The sequence below is a fragment of the Crocuta crocuta genome, unplaced genomic scaffold, assembly GCF_008692635.1.
Source record: "Crocuta crocuta isolate KB4526 unplaced genomic scaffold, BGI_CrCroc_1.0 scaffold217, whole genome shotgun sequence".
NCBI classification, from domain to species: Eukaryota; Metazoa; Chordata; class Mammalia; order Carnivora; family Hyaenidae; genus Crocuta; species Crocuta crocuta.
This window is the reverse complement of record NW_027532208.1, coordinates 7,773,959-7,799,052: the sequence shown is the minus strand read 5'-3', so window position 1 is coordinate 7,799,052 and position 25,094 is coordinate 7,773,959. Positions and strand designations below refer to the sequence as shown.

The 25,094-nt window shown below is 36.9% G+C and overlaps 1 protein-coding gene across 2 annotated transcripts in view; it reads left to right on the top strand.

Annotated features, from left to right (window-relative positions):
* Nucleotides 1-25,094, top strand: part of TPST1 (tyrosylprotein sulfotransferase 1) — a 151,086-nt gene that overhangs the window by 87,085 nt on the left and 38,907 nt on the right. For both annotated transcript variants that reach the window (XM_077777931.1, XM_077777932.1), the window contains exon 3: nucleotides 16,020-16,218. In XM_077777931.1, coding sequence (XP_077634057.1) covers nucleotides 16,020-16,218 — 199 coding nt within the window. The remainder of the gene's footprint in view (nucleotides 1-16,019; nucleotides 16,219-25,094) is intronic.

The window sequence follows — 25,094 nt, the reverse complement described above, 5'->3', positions numbered from 1 at the left end:
GAGAGAAAAAAAAAAAAAAAAAAAAAAAAAAAAAAAAAAAAAAAAAAAAAAAAAAAATGCTGCCCTCATGGAGCCTGCAATCTAGTGGAAAGAGGAAAAAAACCCCAAAACTGTACTAAATAGGGAAATCATATAGTATCCTAGGAGAGTATGATAGCTATGGAAAACGAAAAATCAGAGGAGATAAAGGTGATCAATAATGAGGGGATTTTTTAATTAAAAGTAGTTTTTAGGTAATCTCTACCCCCATTGTGGGTGCTCAGACTTGGAACCCTAAGATCAAGGGTCACCAGCAGTGTCCCATGGACCAACGGGTTTTGAGGGGCAGGTTATAATAGTACATTGAGTGATCAGAGTATTCCTCATGAAGGTGAGATTTAAGGATATCTTGGAGGTGGAGTTAGCCAAATGAATATCTGGGGTAAGAGTGTCCCAGGCAGAGGAAACAGCCACTATAAAGACATCAGTGAAGAGTGTAACTAGCCTAGGTAAGCAATTGCAAAAAGGTCAGTGGGGCTGAAACAGACTGGATGTAGGAAAGTGTGGAAGTCAGATTAGGTTAAGACCACCGTAATGACTATTTAAAAAACTAGTTTTAGGGGGATGCCTGGGTGGCTCAGTTGGTTAAGCATCTGACTTCGGCTCAGGTCATGATCTCACAACTCGTGGGTTTATGTGATCTCACAGAGCCTGCTTTGGGCTCTGTGTTGACAGCTCAGAGCCTGGAGCCTGCTTCGAATTCTGTCTCCCTCTCTCTCTGCCCCTCCCCTGCTCGTGCTCTGCCTCTCAAAATAAACATTTTAAAAGATTAGTTTTGGGGCACCTGGGTGGCTCAGTCAGTTAAGCGTCTAACTCTTGATTTCCACTCAGGTTATGATTACATGGTTGTGAAATCAAGCCCCCACATTGGGCTCTGAGCTGGGTATGGAGCCTGCTTGAGATGATCTCTCTCCTCTTTCCTGCTCTCACATGTTCACTCTAAATTAATTAAATAAATAAAATAAAAATTAGTTTAATGAATTTTAATAAGGCAAACACCCTTATAACTACCATCCATGTCAAGAAATTGAATTATGCCAGTCAATCCAGAAACCTTTCCGTATATCCTAATCTCAAATTAAATCTCACGCTTTCCCCCCGAACTATGCACTATTCTAATACTTTCAGAAGTCATTTACTGATATTTCTTTATAGTTTTATTATCCAAATATGTATCCCTGTATACTATAGTCTTCCCCATTAAAAGTAATCTGGCATGTATTTAAATTTCTCTTAATCTATATATTTCTGAATGCTCAATTTCTATCATTACCATATACTATTTTTTGAAGAGCATAGGTCATTTTTTATGTACAATGTGAATATTGCTGATTGCAAAATTTTTGCAGTTGGACTGCTGATTATCTAACATATTCTTAATTCTATATTTCATACAAATTGGCAGCTGAATCCAGAGGCTTAATCATACTCAAGATTTGAGTTGGCAAGGCTTTATGCATAGTTGTCTTAATTTTTTTGATTTTAGTAGTCATTAATCCTCGGTGCCTAGATTCATCAGTTTGTTTGACCTTGCAAAATTTGGATATTCTAATTCTGATTTCTTTTCTACATATTATTTGAAAAAATTTTATATAAGGAGACACATCCCTGCATCTACTATTTGGTTACCCAGGTTTATGGTCCACATAGGAAAAAGGCATGATAAATACTTTATTCTTAATGTTTATTTGGTAGTTTTCAAGATAATGGGTTGATTCCTTTTCATATCTTTCCAAGAGACTAGCTTAAGATTTCAATCTATTACAGTTATTATTTTTGTCCAAATTGTCCCATCTCTGGCTCACTAGAAGCTTCTTCAGATTGGCTTCTGTGGACTTTTGCCATGACCATGGGAGTGTCTCATAATTTCCTTGCTATCTGGTATGAGAAGATATTACAGCTCAGCTTAGATCAAGAATGAGTCATTTTTTTTAATATGCCCTAGTTTCTTTTAGCTGAAAATGTTGTTTTACTACTTCTGTCTAGTCAGGGTATCCCAGTCCTTTGTCAGTGCCCCCTAACTATTTTGGTTTTCTGAAACTCATATCCTAGTACAGGGGTTGGAAACTATGGCTTGCCACCTGTTTTTGTGTGGTGTGTGAGCATGGAATGGTTTTTACAAAATTTTAGAGGATTGTAAAAATTAAAAAAGAGGATGTGTAACAGAGACTATGCCTTGATAGCCTCAGATATTTGCTATCTGGTCTTTTACAGAAAAAGTTTGTTGACTTGCACTATAGCAGATTTTTCAGAAAGTGCCCATAGAAACAATATTCCCCGAGTCCTTAACTTTGGTAACAGCTGTTCTATGTCAGTTGTACATGAAATGTCAGTTTTTCTAGATCTAAAGTTCTTGGCTTAATTTTCTTCCATGTGCATTTTAATAGATCGCTGGCAAAAAGTTTTGATGTTGTAAAGTGTGATAATCTAATTTTGATCCTTATTCTTTATTACTTTATTTTTCTGCTTAAGCCATGTGTTTATTTTGCCTAGGTACTTGGTGGATTTTTTCCTTTGAAGTCCCACTGGATTACATCTTGATGTTTGTCATTTTAAAGCAAATATTTATTCTTGGGTAGGTCATGTACTCTGTCAGTATATACCTGGGAAAAAAATGTAAATACTTTCTTTGGAGGAGTTTGGGAAGATGGTGGAGTTAGAGGACCCTGAGCTCACTCTGTCCCACATTTTCAACTAGATACCCTCCACATCCAAGTTAACAAACTGGAGAGTGATCTGAAGACAAAACAAACTCCACAACTAAATGTAGAGAAGAAGCTGCAGCTGAAAGAAAGGCTAGGAAGGTCAGAAAAGCAAAAGGAGGCTGCTCACAAGAGGGTGAGAGCTATGTGCATGGAGAGGGTAGAGAAATGGGCCCTTGCACCAGGGAGCTCACATGGAAAGACAAATCCCTAAATGTTTGGCTTTCAAAACCAGAGGGGCTGAATTTCATGTGTTTATAAAACCAGTGGTACTTGGAGCCTGGAGTTTTAAAAGTCTGCTGAATCAGCACAGGATGAGCCAAGAGGGTGAGCAATAGCTCAGTTGCTGCCCTTAAAGAGACAGCAGCCTGCATGGAGAGGGAACATAAAAATGGCAGTTTACACAGTGTAGGGGGCAGACAGGAGACAAGTCTGTTCATACTGATTTCAGAGTATGTTGGGAGACTTTGCTGAAAATGAGGGAGCTGGCAGGCAACCATTTTCCTCCTTTGTCCCCCATGATAAACATAGAGCCACTAGTAAGAGACACTTCTACTTAACCTACTAACAGTATACCATGCCCAGGAGTTTTCCTGAATGCTTGCCCACTCCAAGCTTGCTATCCTTGGCCCTGGGCTCAGGGAAAATTCTGTTAGCAAAAGACCCACCCCAAAACATATTGTAATTAAATTCACAAAGTATAGTGCTAAGAAAAATCTTAAAAGCAGCAGCAAGACAAAAGAAGTCATTAACTTACAAGGGAAAACCCGTAAGGCTAACAGGAGAATTTTCAGTAGAAACTTTGTAAGCCAGAGGGAGTGGCATGATATATTCAAAGTGTGAAATGGTAAAAAAATCAGCAACCAAGAATACTCTATCCAGCAAAGCTATCATACAGAATAGAAGGGGAGATAAAGAGTTTCACAAACAAAAGCTGAAGGAGTTCATGACCACTAAACCAGCTTTGCAAGAAATATTAAAAGGGGCTCTTGGAGTGGAAAGGAGAGACTAAAAGTGGCAGTACAGAGATAGGAAACATAAAAGCAGTAAAAATGAATATTTCTGTAGAAAATAAGTCAAGGAATTCACAAAAAAGGATATAAACTATAATAACATATACCTCAAATATGGGGTGGGAGGAGAAAAGAGTAAGTTTAAACTTAAATAACCATCAACTTAATAATAGACTGCTATATACAGAAGAGGCTATATATAAACCAAATGGTAACCATATATCAAAAACCAATAATATGCAAAGAATAAAGAGATCCAAATATATCACTAAAGAAAATTGGCAAACATGAAAGAATGAAAGACGTGATAGGATCAGAGACAATCTCCAGAAACAATCACGAAACAAGTAATAAAGTGGCAATAAATACATATATATCAAAAATTGCTTTGACTATAAATGAACTAAACACTTCAATCAAAAGACACAGTGTGACAGAATGGATAAAAAAAAAAAAACAAGACCCATCTATATGCTGTCATTAAGAGACCAATTTTATACTAAGACACCTGCAGATTGAAAGTGAGTAGATGGAGAAAACCTAGCATGCAAATGGATGCCAAAAGAAAGCCAGAGTAGCAACACTATGTCAGACAAAATAGACTTGAAAACAAAGATTGTAACAAGAGACAACAATGGACACTATATAATAATAAAGAGGACAATCCAGCGAGACAATATAGCAATTATAAATATTTATGCACTGAACATAGGAGCATCCAAGTACATAAAATAGTTAACAGCAAACTTAAACTAATTGATAATAACACAACAATAGTAACACAGCATTTACATCAAAACAGTTCATCTAATACAAAACAATGAAGCGGTGGCTCTGAATGACACATGGGAACAGATGGATCTAACATATATGTTCAGAACATTTTATCCTAAAACAGCAGAATACACATTATTTTCAAGTGCACATGTAACATTCTCCAGAATAGATCACATATTAGCTCATAAAACCTCAACACATTAAGATAAAAATCATACCTATGCATAATTTCTGACCACAATACTATGAAACTAGAAGTTAGCCATGAGAAAAAATCTGGAAAGAACACAAATAATGTGGAAGTTAAATAACATGCTACTAAACAATGAATGGATCAACTAGGAAATCAAAGAAATTAAAAAGTGCATGGAAACAAATGAAGATGAAAACATAGTTGTCCAAAGACTCTGGTATGCAGCAAGGGGCTCTATGAGGGAAATTTATAATACAAGCCTACCTTAACAAGCAAGAAAAATCTCAAATAAACAACCTAACCTTGCACCTAAAGGAGTTGAAAAAGAACAACAAACAAAACTTAAAACCAGCAGAAGGTAGGAAATAGTAAAGATTAGAGCAGAAATAAATGACATAGTAACTAAAAAATAATAGAAATAAAAACAATCATGGAGTGCCTGGGTAGCTCAGTAAGTTAAGCATCCTACTTCAGCATAGGTCATGATCTCAGGGTTTGTGGGTTTGAGTCCTGTATCGGCTCTGTGCTGTCAACTCTGTGTGTCTCCCTCTCTCTCTGCCCCTCCCCCACTAGTGTTCTGGCTCTCTCAAAAATCAGTGAAAATGTTAAAAAAGCTTTTTAAATAAAAAATCATAAAACAGTATTATGAAAACTATATATCCACAAATTGGACAACCTGGAAGAAATGGATAAAGTCCTAGAAATATATAAACTACCGAAACTGAGATAGAAAAAAATAGAAAACTTGAATAGATAGATAAAGAAATTAAACTCCTAACAAACAAAAATTCAGGACCAGATGGCTTCATGGGCAAATTCTACTAAATGCTTATTATTTTTTAATTTTTAAAGTTTATTTATTAGTTTTAATAATCTCTTCACCCAGTGTGGGACTGGAACTCACAACTCCGAGATCAAGAGTCACATGCTTTCCCGACTGAGCCAGCCAGGTACCCCTCTACCAAACATTTAAAGAAGAGTTCATACCTATTCTTCTCAAACTATTCCAAAAAATAGAAAAGGAAGGATAACTTCTAAATTCATTCTCTGAGGCCAGCAATATTCTGATACCAAAACCAGATACAGATACCACTTAAAAAGAGAACTTAGGCCATATCCTTGATGAACATAATTCATAATTGCAGAAAATCTCAATAGCAAGCTGAATCCAACAATACATTAAAAAAATCATTTACCAAGATCAAGTGGGATTTACTCCTGGACTGCAGGCATGGCCCAAAAATCACAAATCAATCAGTGTGATACACCACTTAATAAATGATAAGAACCGTATTCTTTCATAAGACACAGGAAAAGCATCTGACAAAGTACAACATACATTCATGATTAAAAAAAAAAAAACTCAACAAAGTAAGTTTTAGAGGGAACATACCGCAACATAATAAAGGCCATATATGAAAAACCCATAGCTAACATCGTACTCAATGGGGAAAAACTGAGCGCTTTCCCTCTGCAGTCAGGAACAAAATAGGAATGTCCACTGTCACCACTGTTATTTAACATAGTACTGGAAGTCCTAGCCTCAGCAGTCAGACAACAAAAAGAAATAAAAAGCATCCAAATTGGTTAAAAATAAGTTAGTATTTCCCTATTTGCAGATGACATTATATATAGGAAACCTGAAAGTCTCCACCAAAAAACTACCAGAACTGATAAATAAATTCAGTAAGGTCCCAGGATATAAAATTATTTATTTATTTACTTACTTACTTACTTATTTACTTCTTTATTTATAAATTTTTAATATTTATTTTTGAGAGAGAGAGAGACAGAGCATGAACAGGGGAGGAGCAGAGAGAGAGGGAGACAAAGAATCTGAAGCAGGCTCCAGGCTCTGAGCTGTCAGTACAGAGCCCAACGCAGGGCCCAAACTCATGAACCGCAAGATCATGACCTGAGCTGAAGTTGGATACCCAGTGAACTGATCCAGCCAGGTACCCCCAGGATATAAAATTATTTTAAAATGGAAAGCATTTAAATCTTTTAAGACATTATTCTATTTCACTTTTAACTTCTTTTAAGGGTATCTGTTCTATTTGTTAACTCTTGCCTTTCTTCAAGCTTAGTCTTCATTTATGAAATGAATTTTTTCATTTCTGATTTTTTCCTGAGTTCTAGCAGTTCATTTCTGAATCATTGTAATTATGACTTATGTTGTTCTCCCATGTTTTGTGTCATTGTCTTAATGTCTTTTAGCTTGTTTTAAAATAGCAAGTTATAGGGGCACCTGGGTGGCTCAGTCGTTGAGCATCCGACTTCCACTTGGGTCATGATCTCACGGTTTGTGATTCTGAGCCCCACATCAGGCTTACTGCTGTCAGTGCAGAGCCCACTTTGGATCCTCTCTCCCCTTCTCTCTGTCCCTCCCCACTTGTACGTGCACACGTGCACGCGCTCTCTCTCAAAAATAAAACATTAAAAAATAAAACAGTAAGTTATAATTCTAGTATGCTTTGTGGGCTGGTTATTTGACTGTTTTTCATATCTATAGGTTATGTTATTCTCATTCTTTTTTTTCTTATAATAACTTTGTATGAGATTTGATCTTAACTTTTTTTGTCCATTTGCATATGAAAATAGCTTTCTTGAACTTTTTGAAGGAGGAATAGTTCAAGATATCTTTATAAATTTCACAGATCTCCTTTTTCTGTTTTCTTTGGAAGGTTTTAAATAATATGGTGGTGTACTTTTTGATATTTCCTGGCTCCCTGCCCTAGTCTCAATCATATTCTCAATCTTCTCATTCCTTTGTCTCTGATCCTATTCTGACTCTACTCTTAGAACTTTCTGTTTAGTGCAGTACCTTGTCCCGGAAAGGAGCCTTGGCTGGTTGGTTTCAAGAGTTCATGTTTCCCAGCCTTCTCTGACTCCTTTCAGAACTTACCTTTATTCTCATCTTTAGGTCTAGGTGACCTCCCTCCCAGTTTCAACTATGTTCTCAGATAGATCTGGTGTAATTTTCAAAGTACAGTCGATCTTTGAGTAACGTGGGTTTGAAATGTGCAGGTCCACATTTATGGACTTCTTCAATAAATATATTGGAAAAATTTTTGGAGATTTCTGACAAATTGAAAGAATTTTCAGACAAACCATGTGGCCTAGAGATATTGAAAAAAAAAAGAAAAGGTATGTCATGTGCATAAGATATATAAAGATACTAGTCTTTTATAATTTACTATCATAAAATATATACAAATCTATTATAAAAAGTTTTATCAAAAATTATGCACACAAACTTAGAGACATGCATATTTTCATTTTTTGATGGTTAGTGTTAAAAATATGTATAATATCTACAGTGTTTTGTACCGTGTACAATGATATTGATATTGACAGACAATTCATAGATGACTAAATTTGCAGTATCATAAATAGTGCATTTTTCTTCCTTGTGATTTTTAAAATAGCATTGTTTTCTTTAGCTTACTTGAGTGTATCACTTTAAAGTATCAGATACATATAATGTACAAAATATGTGTTAATTGACTTTTTATGTTATCAGTAACTCTTCCTGGCAACAGACTATTAGTAGTTAAGGTTTGGGGAAGTCCAGAGTTATACAAGGGGATGCCTGGCTGGCTCAGTTAGTTGGTAGAGCATGTGACTCTTCATCTCTGCGATCATAAGTTCAAGTCCCACATTGAGCATAGAAATTACTCAACAAAAGAAAAGAATTATACAAGGATTTTCAAGTGTGTAGGAGTCAGCAACCCTACATACCATGGTGTTCAAGGGTCAACCATGTAAATGTCTTTCTGATGCCCTGTTGTTGCCTTCTCCTTCCTCCCACTTATTTCATGTAGGTACCACAGTTATGTCATTGTTTACAACCACTTGTATTTTGGGGTCTGTAGGACAACTTACCTAATTTTATTTTAAATGTTTTTCATGGTTTTTTGGCTTTGCTATCTGGTTTCTTTGTTTTCGTGGATGGTTTGCCAAGTTTAAAAAACCTATTCTTGTGGTTTCTCAGATTCCCTATCATTTTCAGGTCTTAGACTTGGAATACCTGCAGAGGGGTTGCAGGATTTTGAGCAGAGGAGTGATACAATCTAACTCTCTGGTATATGTACTGGAGATAGACCACAGGGATATAAAGGAAGAAGCAGGGAAACTATTAGATTATTGTAGAAATCCAGGCAAGAGATAATGAATGCTGGCTTGGACCAGGGGAGTAGCTGTGGAGTTAATGAGAAATGACCATATATGGATATATTTTTGAGGTATAAATTGATAAAATTTTCAGATGGATTAGATGTGGGGAGTTTGAGAGAAAGAGGTTAGTCAAAAGACAGTTCCGGTTTTATTTTATCCTGCACAGCCAGAAGAATGGAGTGGTTTTCAGATACAATTGGGAAGGCCATGGGTATAGTATTTGGGGATAAAATGGGGAGTTAAGTTTGAACTGTGTTGAGTTTGAGATAGTTATTAGACTTCTGCATGGATCTTTGCAATCCCACTATTCCATGGACTAAAACAGAAAGACATTGATTATTATGGAAAATTGGAAAATAAAAGAAAAGTTAGGTAAGAATATAAAAATCACAATCATATCACTGTCATTGCGAGCATTTTGGTATGATTCTATGAGAATATCTAACACCTTACAAAATTTAATTTGTTGTGTACACAGTTTTTTTAAGGTTTATTTATTTTGAGAGGGAGAACAGGGGAAGGGGAGAGAGGGAGAGAGAGAATCTAAGCAGGCTCTGCACTGTCAGCAAAGAGCCCAACATGGAGTTCAGTCCTACAAACCATGAGATCATGACCAGAGCTGAGATCAAGAGTCATCTGTTAACTGACCGAGTCGAGCAGGTGCCCCTAAATCCACTTTCACCAGATATAACCTAAGCATTTGCTAAGAGTGAAATAGTCTTTGAAAGTATAACTTTTAATGTTATTTCATCTTTTGTTTCAGCCTAATAAGTCTAACCATATGGATTATGTACTCTTACCCATTCCTTCTTCCCTGTTCATTCCAGCCCTGATGCTTCCTTTAGTCCAGAGAATTTGGTTTCCTGTAGTAATTGCTGCATATCATAGTCCAGACCTGTGGTTTGGCAGCCTGCCTGGCTCAGGCAAGATCCATGCTTTTAAAATGAGTATCTTGGAAGATTATAATTCACCTCAGTCATTCCAAGATTTTGGCAATGTCCCTGAGGGCAGGTGCCTTCCACTATGAACACTGCGGAGGGAAGGGAGTCTGGATGCTTAGGACTGGGGCAGAACCTGCTGATTCATAGATACCTGGTCTTGCAGCACTGTGCCCAGGCTGTGGATGTTGAGAAATTCCAGTCTAGCAGGCACTGTGTTTTAAGGTCCCAGTGAGAATAGTGGATATGGGAATGGTAACTAATTTATACCCTAGGACAATCAGGCCTAAGTGTTGGTTAATTTCTAGAAAGACTGAAGGAGTGAGGGGGATTTGGTGCACTGCATGCAGCCTGCAAGTTGTTTTCTAGATAAGGAAATCAGACTTTCTGAATGAAGCTCATTTCTGTCTAATTAAACTGTATCCTTTTGAACAGAGATCAACAAACTTTTTCTGTAAAGGACCAGGTATTTTTGGCCTGACAGGCCATACAGGTTCTGTTGTAATGTTCAGCTCTGACTCAGAGCAAAGCAGCCGTACACTGTCAGAAACAAGTGGATGTGGCTATGTTCCAGGAGAACTTTATTTACAAAATAGGCAGCAGAGCAGATTTGGACCAGTTTGCCAATCTCTACTTTTGAAGAATGTTTTTTAAAACTGGGTATTAGTGGTCATTATCCTCAGTCTCTGAGGATCAGTTTTCTTGGATCACGAAGCTAGATCACACAGGCCCAACTTCCAGGTCTGCATTCTCCCACTGCACCTTGCTGCCTCACAGAATAAGGCAAACAAAACAACTAGAGCCCCTGGGAAGAGAGAAAAGGCGAGCCTGAGAGCTGATTTGGAACTAAGAAGCAACTCTAAACGTTTAATTGTAGAAAGTTTGTGTGGCTCACCAGGCAGTGACCTCCTGGAGGATTGGGACCATACCCACCCTTTCATTTTTTATTTTATTTTCTATTTCATTCTATTCTTTTTTTTTTTTTATCCTGTAGCTCAGCAAATACCCTTTTGAACCTGTTAAGTGCAAAGTAAACACTTTTTTATTTCCTTTCTCCCTTTCACCTTCCCCACCCAAGCAGCTTCAATACATTCTTGGTTCTCCCTTTTCTAAGTGCATCAGGTCTCTCATGTGTGTAAAAGTTGATGGAGTCCTTCTCTGACAAAGGACAGCACCTGAGACTCCCCCACACAAACCCTAAGTGCCCTTAAGATGCAGTCTCAGATTACAGTTGACAGTTGTTTTTTTCTATGAAGAGCTAAATACTAATATGTTAGGTTTGGGGAACAAGATGGTCTTTAACTCAACTACTCAACTCTGCCATTGAAGAGCCACCATAGATAATGTGTAAACAAATGAACATGGCTGTATTCCAATAAAACTATGACATTGGAATTTCATATGATTTTCATGTTAAGAAATATTCTTTTGAGTTTTAAAAAACCATTTAAATATGTAAAAACCATTCTTAGTTTGAAGGCTAGCCAAAAACAGGCAGTGGGATTGAATTTGGCCTGTGACCCATAGATTACTAACCCTTGCCTTAGTAGCTTGGCAACTTGCCCTGATTCATGTCCCACCCTAGGAGAAGAATGGTTTAGTTGTGTTATCTGGAGTCACTTACATAGTTTTTAGCTTTTGTCATTACATTTATTATGCTGCATATTAATCATATGTATTTCTGTCTCATAATTATTGGACTCGGAGCTTCTTGAGAGGAGGGCCGTGTCCTAGTCAGTCGTTTTTTGCATCCTAGTATCCAACACTTGAGCTGACACATAGTGGGTATTTGGAAAGTGTTTAATTTGAATTTTATCATCATAAATAAAAAATGTCCTTGCTACTGTCTTAAAGAGAAAACACCTGATTGATAGGCAGTAGGCCTTCCCAAGTTCTTCCCTTTAGCAGTCCATGATAACTGCATTTGCTGCTAGTGGATCTTTTGACTCAGTGGCTGCATAACAAAAACCTTTACAGATTCTTACATTTTAGAGTTCTCTATCGCTTTCAGACAAGAGATGGTTGGACTTTAAATTATTAATTTGATCATAGTGATAAATAATGGTTTTCATGTTTCTTATGAACAGTGCTATAGTCTGGATGAAAAACAATAATAACTATTGTTTATTGAGGCATATACTACAGTCTAGTCTCTTAGTCAACTCGAGTTTTTCTTTAGGCTTTGTAACTTTCTGATTACTATCTATTTACCTCTTTTTCTGGGTTCCATACTCCTGAAACAAAACAAAGCAACAACATCATAATGCTATCCTTCCATACTACCTACTATAATGAGTGATAACACTATGTACTCTGTCCTTCACATCTAATCTGAATTCATCTAGACTCCATCGCCCTTCCCCTTATATAACTGGCCACTAAGTCTTATCAATGTGTTTTTTAATCTGTCAAGTTTTTCTTCTACTTCTATCGCTTTCTTTTGTTGAAATACTAATTTCTCAAGTTTTCCAACATATAGTTGAACATCTTTACTAGTTTTTCTGACCTTAATTCTGACCTCAGTCTACCTTACCCATAATTATCAGCATTGAATGCTTATAGTGATAACCTAATCATGTCAGTCCTGTGATTAAAACTCTTCTATCATTTCCCATCATCTTCAAGATAAAGCCAACTTCCCAATCATGACATACAAAACCCTATGTGTGATTCCAGGGCTTAACACACATGTTTCAGAACTCAGAAATATTTAGATCTCAGAAAGGTCATATAATGTGTATAACACATATTATATAATACCCTCTGCTTGTTCTGTGTCAGCACTGTGTAATCACACACCTTAATATTTCTTCATCAAAGAGTGTGGTTGTTTATGCCAACTAGAATAATGACTATAAAGAAATTCCTATCATTTCAGGTCATGTTTTGCTGCCAAATGAAGGCAAGAAAATGTTTTGTTTTCAGAGCTTTTTAGATCTCAGAATTTGAGATAGGAGATTATGGCACTGTAGATATTCAGTGGTCTGCTAACGCTGACTTGCCCTGGCTATCAAGAGCCCAATTTGCATATCTCTTCTCAACTCTCCAGTGGGTGAGGCATGGTGATAGTTTGAAATCAGCTATGGTAGTTATGGTATTTATACAATGGACATCAGTAAACACAACAAATCATGATTTTTCCCCTCCCTGGAGATCAGGTTGTTAAACATTACTAGCAAAGCATTATACATACCTAATATAGATAGTATATTGGTATATTTTTTACCATTGGGGCAAACTAGTGCTCATACTATGCAGTAAAGAACAAAAGAGTAAAGTTTTCAGGGAAGCATAGAATATAAAAATTAAGAAGATCAATAAGAGATACTGGGAAAAATTGGAGCTTTGGAATAAGAGCTTCAAATTTTAACTCCACTTTTTCCAGGCTGTATGACTCCGGATAAATCACTTACTTTATCTGGATTTCAGTTTACACATTTGAAAAATGGGGACTGATACTTTTCTCTTAAGGTTGTTTTAGGGATCTATAATTTGATATCACATGTAAAGCCTAACAGAGAGTGAATAGAAAATGTTGTTTTTTTGTTTACTGTCAGCCTTATTTTTCTGGAGATGTTTGTTTCTGTAGACATGATTTCGATTCTCTAACATTCCTAATGCTCCCACAGAAAATATCATGCAGTTTAGCACTTGTATGTTTTCTGGTTAGTTCATCTTGTGTCAGTTGATCTCCTTATAAAAATGATCCTGAGGGGCGCCTGGGTGGCTTAGTCGGTTAAGCGTCCGACTTTCGCTTGGGTCATGATCTCGCGGTTCATGGGTTCGAGCCCCGCGTCGGGCTCTGTGCTGACAGCCAGCTCAGAGCCTGGAGCCTGTTTCAGTCTGTGACTCCCTCTCTCTCTGACCCTCCCCTGCTCACACTGTCTCTCTCTCTCTCCTAGAAATAAATAAAACATTAAAAAAAATTTAAAAAAAATGATCCTTGACTTTTCTTGAGCATGTCTGTCTAAACTAAGTTTATAGGGCTTTTTTCCTACCTATGAAAAGTTTTTAGTCATTCACTTAATAAACATTAATTGAGCATCTATTACATGTTAATGTGCTAGGTGCTGGTGATAGTGAGATTAACAAGACATAGACCCTCTTATATTTCAGTGGGATGATAGATAGTTGGGCAAAGAAGCCAACTATTTAAATGCAGGTTGGGGCGCTTGGGTGGCTCAGTCAGTTAAACGTCTGACTTTGGCTCAAGTCATGATCTCACGGTTTGTGGGTTTGAACCCCACATCAAGCTCTCTGCTGACAGCTAGCTCAGAGCCTGGAGCCTGCTTCGGATTCTGTCTCTCTCTCTCTCTCTCTCTCTCTGACCCTCCTCTGCTCACGCTCTCTCAGAAATAAAAAAACATTAAAATAAAATTTAAATGCAGGTAAATCAGGAGGTTTTGTAATCATCTGGGTGAGATGTGATGGTGATAGGAACTGAGGTAGTGGCAGTAGGAATGAAGGAGAGGTGTCTTACTCAAAGGTAAAGACTAGATAATGGGGGTTGATCTTGCTTTCTTTCCCCCTGTCCTGTCTGAGATCTCTGGCTTTACCTTATGGATAGAAGGTGGTACCATTTATCAATAAAAGATGTATGTAAAAAGGATCAGATCTTGAGCAGATGATGGGTCCAGTTTTAGACCATCTTAATTTTGAGGTTATGTATAGGGTATATGGGTAGGGTGACCATATAATTTATCATACAAACTTGAACATTTATGAGAGTAGAATGTGCCCTTAATATTGAAGCTGGGGCAATAGGTATAAACTGGACCTGTCCTGGAAAACCCAAGGGTATCCAGAAAAGATCATTAAATATCAAGCCATACAGGGGGAAAATATAGAGTAAAAAGAGGAGTGGGTTAAGTGGAGTCCTGGAGACATTTTTAAGAGAAGGAGGAAATGTGGTCATTGAGGCAGAAAGGGAACCTGGAGCTAGTGGTCTCACAGAATCCCAGGGAGTAATCATTTTATTTTCTCTTGTCTGTTGTTTAGGAGTAGAGCCCCTTTGAGGGATTCATCATCAGATAATGATTATCTGCAGTGAGAGGTCATGTACGTGTTAAAAAGGGGTTTTACCTTTTATTAGAATACTAATTTGAATGACTTCTTATGTATTATGAAACTCTCTTAAACACTTTTGTTTTACAGTCTTTTGGCCAAAATCTGCTCAGATCCAATTTAAATCTAGGTGTTATTTTATGTTTATTTAATTTATGTTTATTTATTTTATCCTGAGTTTATGAGTTATTTAGTCAAATATGGTAAGTATAACCACTACAAGCATAAAGTAAATCTCTAGGTCAAGAGAACACATTTATTCTGAAATATTGAAAATCATAAATAGCACTTCCTTTCCTTCCTTAGAAAAAGAGGTTTTCAGGAAGTCAACAGAAAAATAGAACAGGGGTTCTGATGGCTCAGTCAATTGAGTGTCTGACTCTTGATTTCAGCTCCGGTCATGATCTCACGATTTCGGGAGATTTCGGGAGATTCTCCTGCGTCGGGTTCTGTGCTAACTGCAGGAGCCTGCTTGGGAGTCTCCCTCTCTCCCTCTTGCTCTGCCCCTCCCCTGTGCTTGCTCTTCCTCTCTTTCTCTCAAAATAAACTTTAAAAAAAAGGAAAAAATAAAAATAGAACAAATGAATATTTTTCATTCTTAGTGGATTATGGTTGGCTATTTTTCCCCAATATTTTATGACAAATTTCAAACATACCAAGAATTGGAAGAATTACACCTACTAGATATAATTAATGTATTGCTGTATTTGCTTTATCACATATCTGTTTATCCATCTGTTTGTCCCTCTAGTCATTCATCAAACCATCTTATTTATTTATTTGTTTAATTTTAATGCCTTTCAAGTAAGTTGATTGGCTGTTTTCCCAAGAAATCTTAGCTTTATTTTTTTCTGGATGTTGTAATTTGTGCAGATGTTTTCAGCTGACCGTTTTTCCTGTTTCTAGAAATATAAAGTTGACAATAATAGCTGTCAAACTTAGAACATTAAAAAAAAAGTCTGGTAAATAGTGTTAAGCCTAATCAATGTCTTCTTTCTTATTAGATTTATAATTCAGACACTTAAAATTTTTAGTTATCTAAAAGAATTTCCATGGGTCTTTTAATTTTTTTTTTGGTATTCTAAATAAATACTTATTCATACTGTATTGTTTTCAGAGTGGAGAGATCTACAGACCAAGTCATCAAGCCAGTCAATGTGGGAGCACTATCAAAATGGGTTGGGAAGATACCCCCAGATGTTTTACAAGACATGGCAGTGATTGCACCCATGCTTGCCAAACTTGGATATGACCCATATGCCAATCCACCTAACTATGGAAAACCCGATCCCAAAATCCTTGAAAACACTAGAAGGGTAAGTGAGATTTTTAAAGTGAGTTGAGAAGATTGGATATGGAATTTGGGTCCTGGAAAGTTTTTTTTCTCATTTGCTTATTTTTTATGACTAGAAATTTATTTTAAGTTTGAAAAATTCTATTTGTAGAATGCTTTATCATGAGAACTCTTGCACTGCATTTAACGGATAACTGTGTCTCTTCCCGGGAACTATGGGCACAATTCTTTAATCTTTTTTGCGCAGTTTCTAGGAATGGTGCTGATTGTTGGAAATATTTATTCTCATAGCCAATTACCACTAATATGCTGGAAATACCAGAATTATTAGTGCCCTCGCTTCTAGGTATTTTTTCCCCCTTTGAACCTAATAGTTTACTTTACTTTCAAACCTTTGTTTAAATGAGGCATGACTTCTTGATACTTGAAAACGCAACATGGCTAGCTATATCAGAAGAATTATTAAAGAGGTATAATAAGCTGCCTTGTGATTGAAAGTTGTATTAAAGTATAATTACAGCCTTTTCTCTTAATAAATTATGCTAACATCTTTATAAAATATTTATTTCAGACAAGCTGGAAACTCAGCTAATCTGAATATATACCTTTCCAAATGTAACTCATTTCAATTCAGACCTTAATGTATTATTTTTTTTATTGTGGTAAAATATACATAACATTAAATTTACCATTTTGACAATTTATAGGTGTATAGTTCAGTGGTATTAAGTATATCCATATTGTTTGTGTACTGCCACCTCCACCCATATGAAAAAAGTTCTGGAAGTTCATCTTCCCAAACTGAAACTACATGGTCATTACCCACTCCTCCTCCATCCAGCCCCTGGCAACCACAATTCTACCCTCTGTCTCTACATACATTCTATGTGAAACTGAAGTTTAAACAACATAACTATGTTAGTGTAAGTTCACTGATAGGCTATTTGATTTCAAGATGAAAATCCCCTGCTTTTCTTAGGTATTCTCTTGCTTCTGTCAGTGCCCTTCTCTCTCTACAACCTTCTGTGGTCTCTATTCTGTTCTTCTTTTGATACCTTTAATTGACAGACACACTTACATTTCATGAGGTTAGTTTCCATGCAGATTTTTTTCTCTAAGGTATTATATACTTTGATTTTCCTTTTTTTAGTTTGTAGTGACTATTTACGAAGAGCTATCTGTCTTCTCTGTTACTGACCATACACATACCATTCTTATTTCGATGGATTTCTCTTTCTTCCCTGCATATTGTTAAACAAAGGTAAGATAGCATTGTTTTATAATCTTTCTTTTGTGCACACACACACACACACACACACACACACAATTTTGTATCCAGTCCTTTCCGCTTAATATTCATGAGCATGTTGCTTTTTAAACATAAAATTTCATAGTTATGTAATATATTACCAGATGAGCTACCTCAAATTCTTTCTGAAACACAGTTGTAGGTCAGTAAATGAACGAACAAATAAAATATATTTCCCTAGTATATGTTCTATAATTCATTTTACCATTTTCCTTTTGTTGCTTATAATTTTCTGTTTGACAAATTATACTATAGTGAACATCTTTGCGCAATACATTTTTTTGTACAGAATACATTTTAGTATCTTTTAGTTTAGTTTTGTTTTTGTTTATTTAGAGAGATAAAGAAAATGCAAGGCAGGGAGAAGGTTAGAGGCAGAAAGGAGAGAATCCCAAGCAGGCTCTATGCTCAGCATGGAGCCTGATGCAGGACTAGATCCCTCAACCCTGGGATCATGCCCTGAGCAGAAATCAAGGGTCAGACACTCAACTGAGTGAGCCACTCAGGCACTAGTTTCTTTTTTTAAGGTTAAACTAGTGAAAGTAGAATTAAACCAGGACCAAGTATCTGAAAATGTTTAAGTTGCTTGATATATGTTGATAGTTTTTTTTTTTAATCTTTTGGACTATCCTATAATATAGGTATTTTATTTTTGATTTTTGCTGATTTTAATAGGTTTCATTGATTAATGTAGTTGAACATTTTCCAGTTATTACCTACATGTATATATTCTTTTATGAACCATCTCTGAAGTTTTAAAAAAGTCTACATTCTGCTAAAGATGAAGTACACATCAGTCTAACATCCATTATTATAGTCCTTGATAATCTCTTGATAACTGGTAATTCATAGCTTTCTCTTTTGTATAATATCACAATATTTTTTATAAACCAGAGACATGTACAAATGATATTTAGAGGCTTTCCAGGCAGTAGACACTATAGTTTTCCTACATGCAAGTTGACTGGCTGTATTATCCTTGGCCTGCTTGAATGGTAGGTTGGGAAGAATGCTGTGGTTTGAAGTCACGTGACTAGAGACTTTGTTTCATACACATCTGTGGCTTTTAAAAGGGTTTCTGAATTCACTGAATTCACACTGGATAAAAAACCTTCCCCCCATCTCTATTTCTGAAGTGACAAATAATTTTGAGAAAAAAAAAAGGTAAAGTGTGAATTATAATTGCATTTTTGAGCACTTTGTGATAATGCATACAAGCTGACATTTTTGTTTTCTGGGGTTGGGTTTCATAGCCCTTCTTGTAATCCAAATCCTATGTTTTTTCAAAGCTTTTTTGCCTGCAAAACTTCAGATGCTATTATATCCAGCATTGATGATCATGAAGTTTCATAAAGTAATGCTTAAAAAGTGATCTTTGATTGTCAGATGTGATGTGAGAATGGCTCTAGAGAAAGAAGACGGCCGGAGAGATTGTTCCCTTTATTTATGGGATAGGAGTGGGAAGACATTCACTTTTTGACCGGGAATGTAGAATCCCAAGCACCAGAACTAAAAGTACTGGTTTTTATACAATTCTGGGTAGTCTAGAAGTACTGGTATCTGAGTCAGCATGTTTTGGGGACATGTTGCCCAATTTTGAATAGAAAATCATGTGCTTGATGGTTGCCGTGACTCAGAGGGTAAATTGGAAATTAAATGCTAACATATTCCATGCTCTTTCCCATCATAGTCTCTAATCCCAAAATTGTGGCACATTTAACTAAATAGTGTCCTCTATCTTTTTAGATTTATAAACCTAATTGAGAATCTGATGAAATGTATGGATCCCTATCTTAGAAATACAGACACCTAGATACACAGAATTTTACCTACAATTCCAGAGAATTCATAGATGTCCCTGAAGCCCATCAGATTAAGGACTTCTGTTTTGTGGTTGTCTTAATCAAACTCATCCACTCATGTGGCTTTTTTTTTTTAATGTTTATTTTTGAGAGAGACAGATAGACTGACAGACATAGTACAAGTGAGAAAGGGGCAAAGAGAGAAGGAGACACAGAATCAGAAGCAGGCTGCAGGCTCCGAGGTGTCAGCACAGAACCCAATACAGGGCTCGAACTCAGCAACCGTGAGATCATGACGTGAGCCAAAGTTGGACACTTAACTGACTTAGCCACCCAGGCACCCTTCATGTGGCTTTGATTACAGCCTATTTGCTGATGATCATAAATCTGGTATCTCCTAGTGGTTTTCTTTCCTAAGCTCCAAGCTCCATATTTCCAACTCCCATTTGAATCTCTCCACCTACGTGCTCACAGAGACCTCAACTCAGTGACCAAAATTGAACTTATTTACTAAACTTATTCCTTGGTAGGCAGAAGCTCAATGGAGTCGTTCATTAAACTGAGTAGGAATCTAAAGTAGGGATGAGATGGGATATGATCATCTATACTTGAAGCATCTATGAGCCACTGAGCAGATAGGAGGAGCAGAGTCCTGAGGGCACATGAGTCAAGCCAGAAAACAGCTTAAAGACCTTGTTATTAAACCTGAAGAGAGAGCTGAAAAGCAAATCAAAGTATAAATGGAACATGCAGTTGGAAACCTGAATAGACAGTACTAATACAGAGCAAGTAGTCAAATGGAAAAGCATGTATCAGGGTGTAGAACTTACAGTAGCAAGCAAGAAGGAACTTGATATAATAGGAACAGTTAGTAGAAGTGTTAGACATTTTTGATTGCCTATTCCATCTTTTCCTGTTAGTAGAAACTCTCTCTTAAAAACTAAACTAAACATTCCTGATACTAACTTTTCCAGACTTTCTTAGAGGTGGAATAAGCATATGGCCAATTTTTATTTAGGCAAAGCTCTAAGGAGATGTCTGCTAGAGTTTTCTGGGGGATATTGAATTTTTGGAAAAAAAAAAAAAAAGAACTCTTTGAAGAGAGCTCATCCTTCCCTTCCTGCTTTTTGAGCACTGCTGTGGAAGAACATTTTGCATGGCCCTGCTGCAGCCATCTTGAGATTATAAGAGAAGCTGTCACTGATACTCTGAAGATGGTTGAAGACAGACAAGGAAAGGGCCTGAGACCCTTGATTTCTGAGCTACTGAGCGCACTTCTGGATATCTTATGTGTTTGAACTACTTTTAACCAGTTGTTTTGTTCTTGTAGCTTAATTGCCAGTGCAATCCTATTCCTCAGTGTGTAGAGGGAAGCCCACCCAGTGAAGCAAGCAGAGTGGGTCCAAGAGAGAGTCTGGCATTATCTGAAGTCCCGGTTCTGGTTGTCTGTGAATATCATCTTCAACTCTGCTCTTGCCACAGTTATGTGAGACATCGTAATTCACATCCAGGAAAATTCCCCATTGGAATCCTTTACTTTAATTGGCTTCCGGGCCATAGTAGGAATATTCCGACTAATACTATTCTTGGTGAATTTGAAGGATGATAAATCTTTAGCTATTCCTCATTTCCTTGATTTCTTGTGCTCAAATTTTATCTGTTTTAGTTAAAAGAATACTTATTCTCTTAAAATTTTCAGAGGCCTTCAAAGCAACAACCATAGAATTAAATTCAGTTCCTTAATTTGGCTTCCCCCCTCCCCCTTACCAAGTATTTTGCCTTGATTTTGAAAACAGGCAGAATTTTTTCCTTTGGACATTTTATGAAGAATATATGAGGAGGTTCAGAAATGTACATTTTACCATCTCTCAGAATACTTCAGTCAGCTTTTAGATGTATCATAGGCTTCAGTTATTAAACAGGTAATAACTAAATAATTGCTCTAGGTATAATACCTAGTTGCTTCAGAAGAAGCAAAGATTGGGTTTGTATACAGGAAGATGTAGGTAATCAGAGAGAAAAAACATGATGTAGAAATCATAAGGTCATGATAAGATGACAGAAAATTTTCCAGTGTGTTTTAAGGCATAAAAACTGGGGGCACCTTGGTGGCTCAGTCGGTTAAGCACCCAACTTTGCCTCAGGTCATGATCTCACTGTGAGTTTGAGCCCCACGTTGGGCTCTGTGCTGACAGCTCAGAGCCTGTAGCCAACTTTGGATTCTGTGTGTGTGTGTGTGTGTGTGTGTCTCTCTCTCTTTCTCTCTCTGTTTCTCTCCCACTTGCACTCTGTCTCTCTCTCTTTCTCAAAAATAAGCAAACAGGAAAAAAATTTTAATAAAATAAAATAAAGGCATAAAAACTGGTTTTAGAAACCCAGGAATGTATCCACTGGGTCAGTCTAAAATCTGAGACTACCCCAAGGGAGTAGCCACAGCAAGACTGTGCCCTTTGTGATTCATCATTCAAAGTAAAATCTTGTCTCCAATTCTCTGTCACCATTTTGGCACAGTCATTCATAAATGTATACGAGTAATTTATGTTTTCTGCCAGAAATCCTTTTGGGGGTAATGTTTCATGCGTCCATGTTTGATTTTTTGCTGTATAAAGTGAGTCATCTTCTTCTGTGTTTTTTACTTACCTAGACCTACTCTCCAAGGATCCCCTTTGTTGTGTGTACAAACCATGTATCCCTTCCTTGTGTCATTTCTGATTTAATACATTTAAATCATCTTCTTTAACAGCAGCTGTCTTCAGATGTGACCCTATCTGAAAGCCTGTGGGGAATCCAGTCTCTTAAACAAAAGAAGCAAGTTCCATAGTTCCTCTCATTTTTCTCTTCCTGCCTTTATTAATGAGACCACCTTTTGAGGAAGAGAGAACATTTGCAGCTAAGAGGTTTGGTTAAGTAGCTATTTACAGTTTCCTTGGAATTTTATAGAAAGAAACTAATTCTCTTTATGTCAATTAATACATATTCTAAACATTCAGACATGATTGTATTAAATAATAATATCTAACTCTTAGAAAATCCGTATCTATCATGGGAATACAATAAGCCAGAATAATTAGAGGTCATTTTTTACCCTGTGCTCCTAATTGGGAAAATGTGGGAAAAGACACTTCTACGCTAACTTGGTATTAGATTTCCAGTACCTGAAATAGCTTTTTCCAATTACCTTTTTTAAAATGTTTATTTATTTCGAGAGAGAGAAAGCACGCAGGGGAGGGGTAGAGAGAGAAGTCCCAAGCAGGCTCTGCACCATCAGCACAGAACCCTACATGGGGCTCGATCCCATAACCATGAAATCATGACCCAAGCTGAAATCAATAACCAGATGCTTACCAACTGGGCCACCCAAGTGCCACCGCCTCACCACCACTTTTTTAGTTTATTTATTTATTTTGAGAGAGAGAGCAAGCAAGCACACACATGAGCAAGGGAAGGGCAGAGCGAGAAGGAGCGAGAATCCCAAGCAGGCTCTGCCCTCTCAGCACAGATCCTGACACAAGGCTCAAACCCACTAACCATGAGATCATGACCTGAGCCAAAATCAAGAGTCAGTCACTCAACCAACTGAGCCACCCAGGCACCCCTCCAATCACCTTTTTTTTTTTTTAATTTTTTAATGTTTCATTTATCTCTAGGAGAGAGAGAGAGAGAGACAGCGTGAGCAGGGGAGGGTCAGAGAGAGAGTCAGACTGAAACAGGCTCCAGGCTCTGAGCTGGCAGTCAGCACAGAGCCCGATGCGGGGCTCGAACCCACGAACCGCGAGATCATGACCTAAGCGAAAGTCGGACGCCCAACCGACTAAGCCACCCAGGCGCCCCTCCAATCACCTTTTTAAAATTCCATAAAGAGGGGAACCTGGGTGGCTAAGTCAATTGTGTCCAACTCTTGGTTTCAGATCAGGTGATGATCTTACAGTTTGAGAGTTTGCGCCCCACATTGGGCTCTGTGCTGTCGCCATGGAGCCTGCTTGGAATTCTCTCCCTCTTTCTGCCTCTCCCTCCTCAAAAATAAATGAATAAAAATTTTAAAATTTTAAAAATAAAAATTCCATAAAACTTTAATAAAGAGGAACAAAGGTATAAAAAAGCTTTATGCTAAAGAATGGGGAAATTTTCCAATAAGTTTATCATTGATTATTTTGAGGCCCACATTTATGTCCCTTCCTTTTTTTTTTTTTTTAATGTTTATTTTTGAGAGAGCATGCGTGAAGGGGAGGGGCAGAGAGAGAGGGAGACAGAGGATTCCAAGCAGGCTCCTCACAGTCAGTGCAGAGCCCAATGCAGGGCTGGAACTCATGAACTTTGAGATCATGACCGGAGTGGAAGTTGGACGCTTAACTGACTGAGACACCCAGGTGCCCCTCATGTCACTTCCTTAATCCCAGCTTTACCAGTGGCCACAAGGAAGGCAGACCAAGGCTTGAACTCATCTTTACTATCCATTTCTAACTCTAGATTGAAAGGGCTGCCCTGACTAGAAAATGAAGAAGTTAGAGTTGTTAGTTGGTCTGCCAAACACCCTAACCCTGTCATCTCCCCTCTTTCTATAGTGACTCTGTCTTTCTTTCTGTATCCACTGTCAGGTCACAGTTCCAAGTAAACAACATATCTGGAGTATAAGGAGCATGTGATAAAGGGCAAAACTGATGCTACCAAAAAAATCAAATTAATGACATAGAGAGCACACTTGGGGTGCTCTTCTAGAATGCACATTGAAACGACAGAGATGGAAAATGTTAGATAGAAAAAAAGTACATATATGAAAGAAAATTGAAAATTAACCAGTGAATAATAGAAATCTCCAAAGGAAAAAGCAGAAGAAATGGAATAGAAGCATCAATCAAATTTGTCATTGTAAAAAAGTTTCTGAGGCTGAAAATGACCTGAAAAATAAGAGGGCTTACCATTTTCTAAAGAACATATGAAAAAAAGATGTCTGTACCATATTTTGGCGGTATTTTAAAAATTTCAAAGGTGCTAGAGAAAAAAAAACCCTCTACATATAATGAGACAGAAAACAGTAGGCTATCTACAAAAATAAAAATAAAAACTGTGCTGGTGGCAGAATTCTCTTTTGCAATACTGGATGTTAGAAATAATGAAGCAGTGGTTCTTAATGTGCATGTACTCTATGGTGTCCTTGAACTCCCTAAAATAATATGCAAACTCAGGTATGTTGATAGAATTGATTTTCCTGGAAATAGAATCAATATCTTTCATCATATTTTCAAATGAAACAAAGAGTGTTATTGGAGCAATAGCCATAGCACCTTTTCTTTTGAAATAACTGTTTTCTGTCTCATTATCCCTACTTTGTAGGGAGCTTACGAGTTTAGAATCATTACCATTTTCTGGCAAATTGAGTACTTTATTATCATCTAAAGATTCTGTCACTAAAAATGCTTTTTGTCTTAACAGTAGGGTTCCCAGATAAAATACAAGATGCCCAATTAAATTTGTATTTCAAATAAACATCAAATAAATTTTAGTGTAGGTATGTCCTAAGTAATGTTAAAAACTATTCATCGTTTATCTGAAATACAAATTTAACTTCCATAGTCATGGGTTTTGTTTATTTTCACTAAATTTGGCAACCCTATCTTTAAAAGGCTATTTTTTTAGTACTTACATAGCTACTCTGACTTTGGTTGTAAATTCCCTTGTATGTGTTTTTCTATTTTGTAAATTTCAACATTTCTAAGTCTTTATGTTTGAATGGTTTCTTAGCCTGTAGCTAGAATTGTATTTAACCTAATCTGGTGTATATCTTTTTTT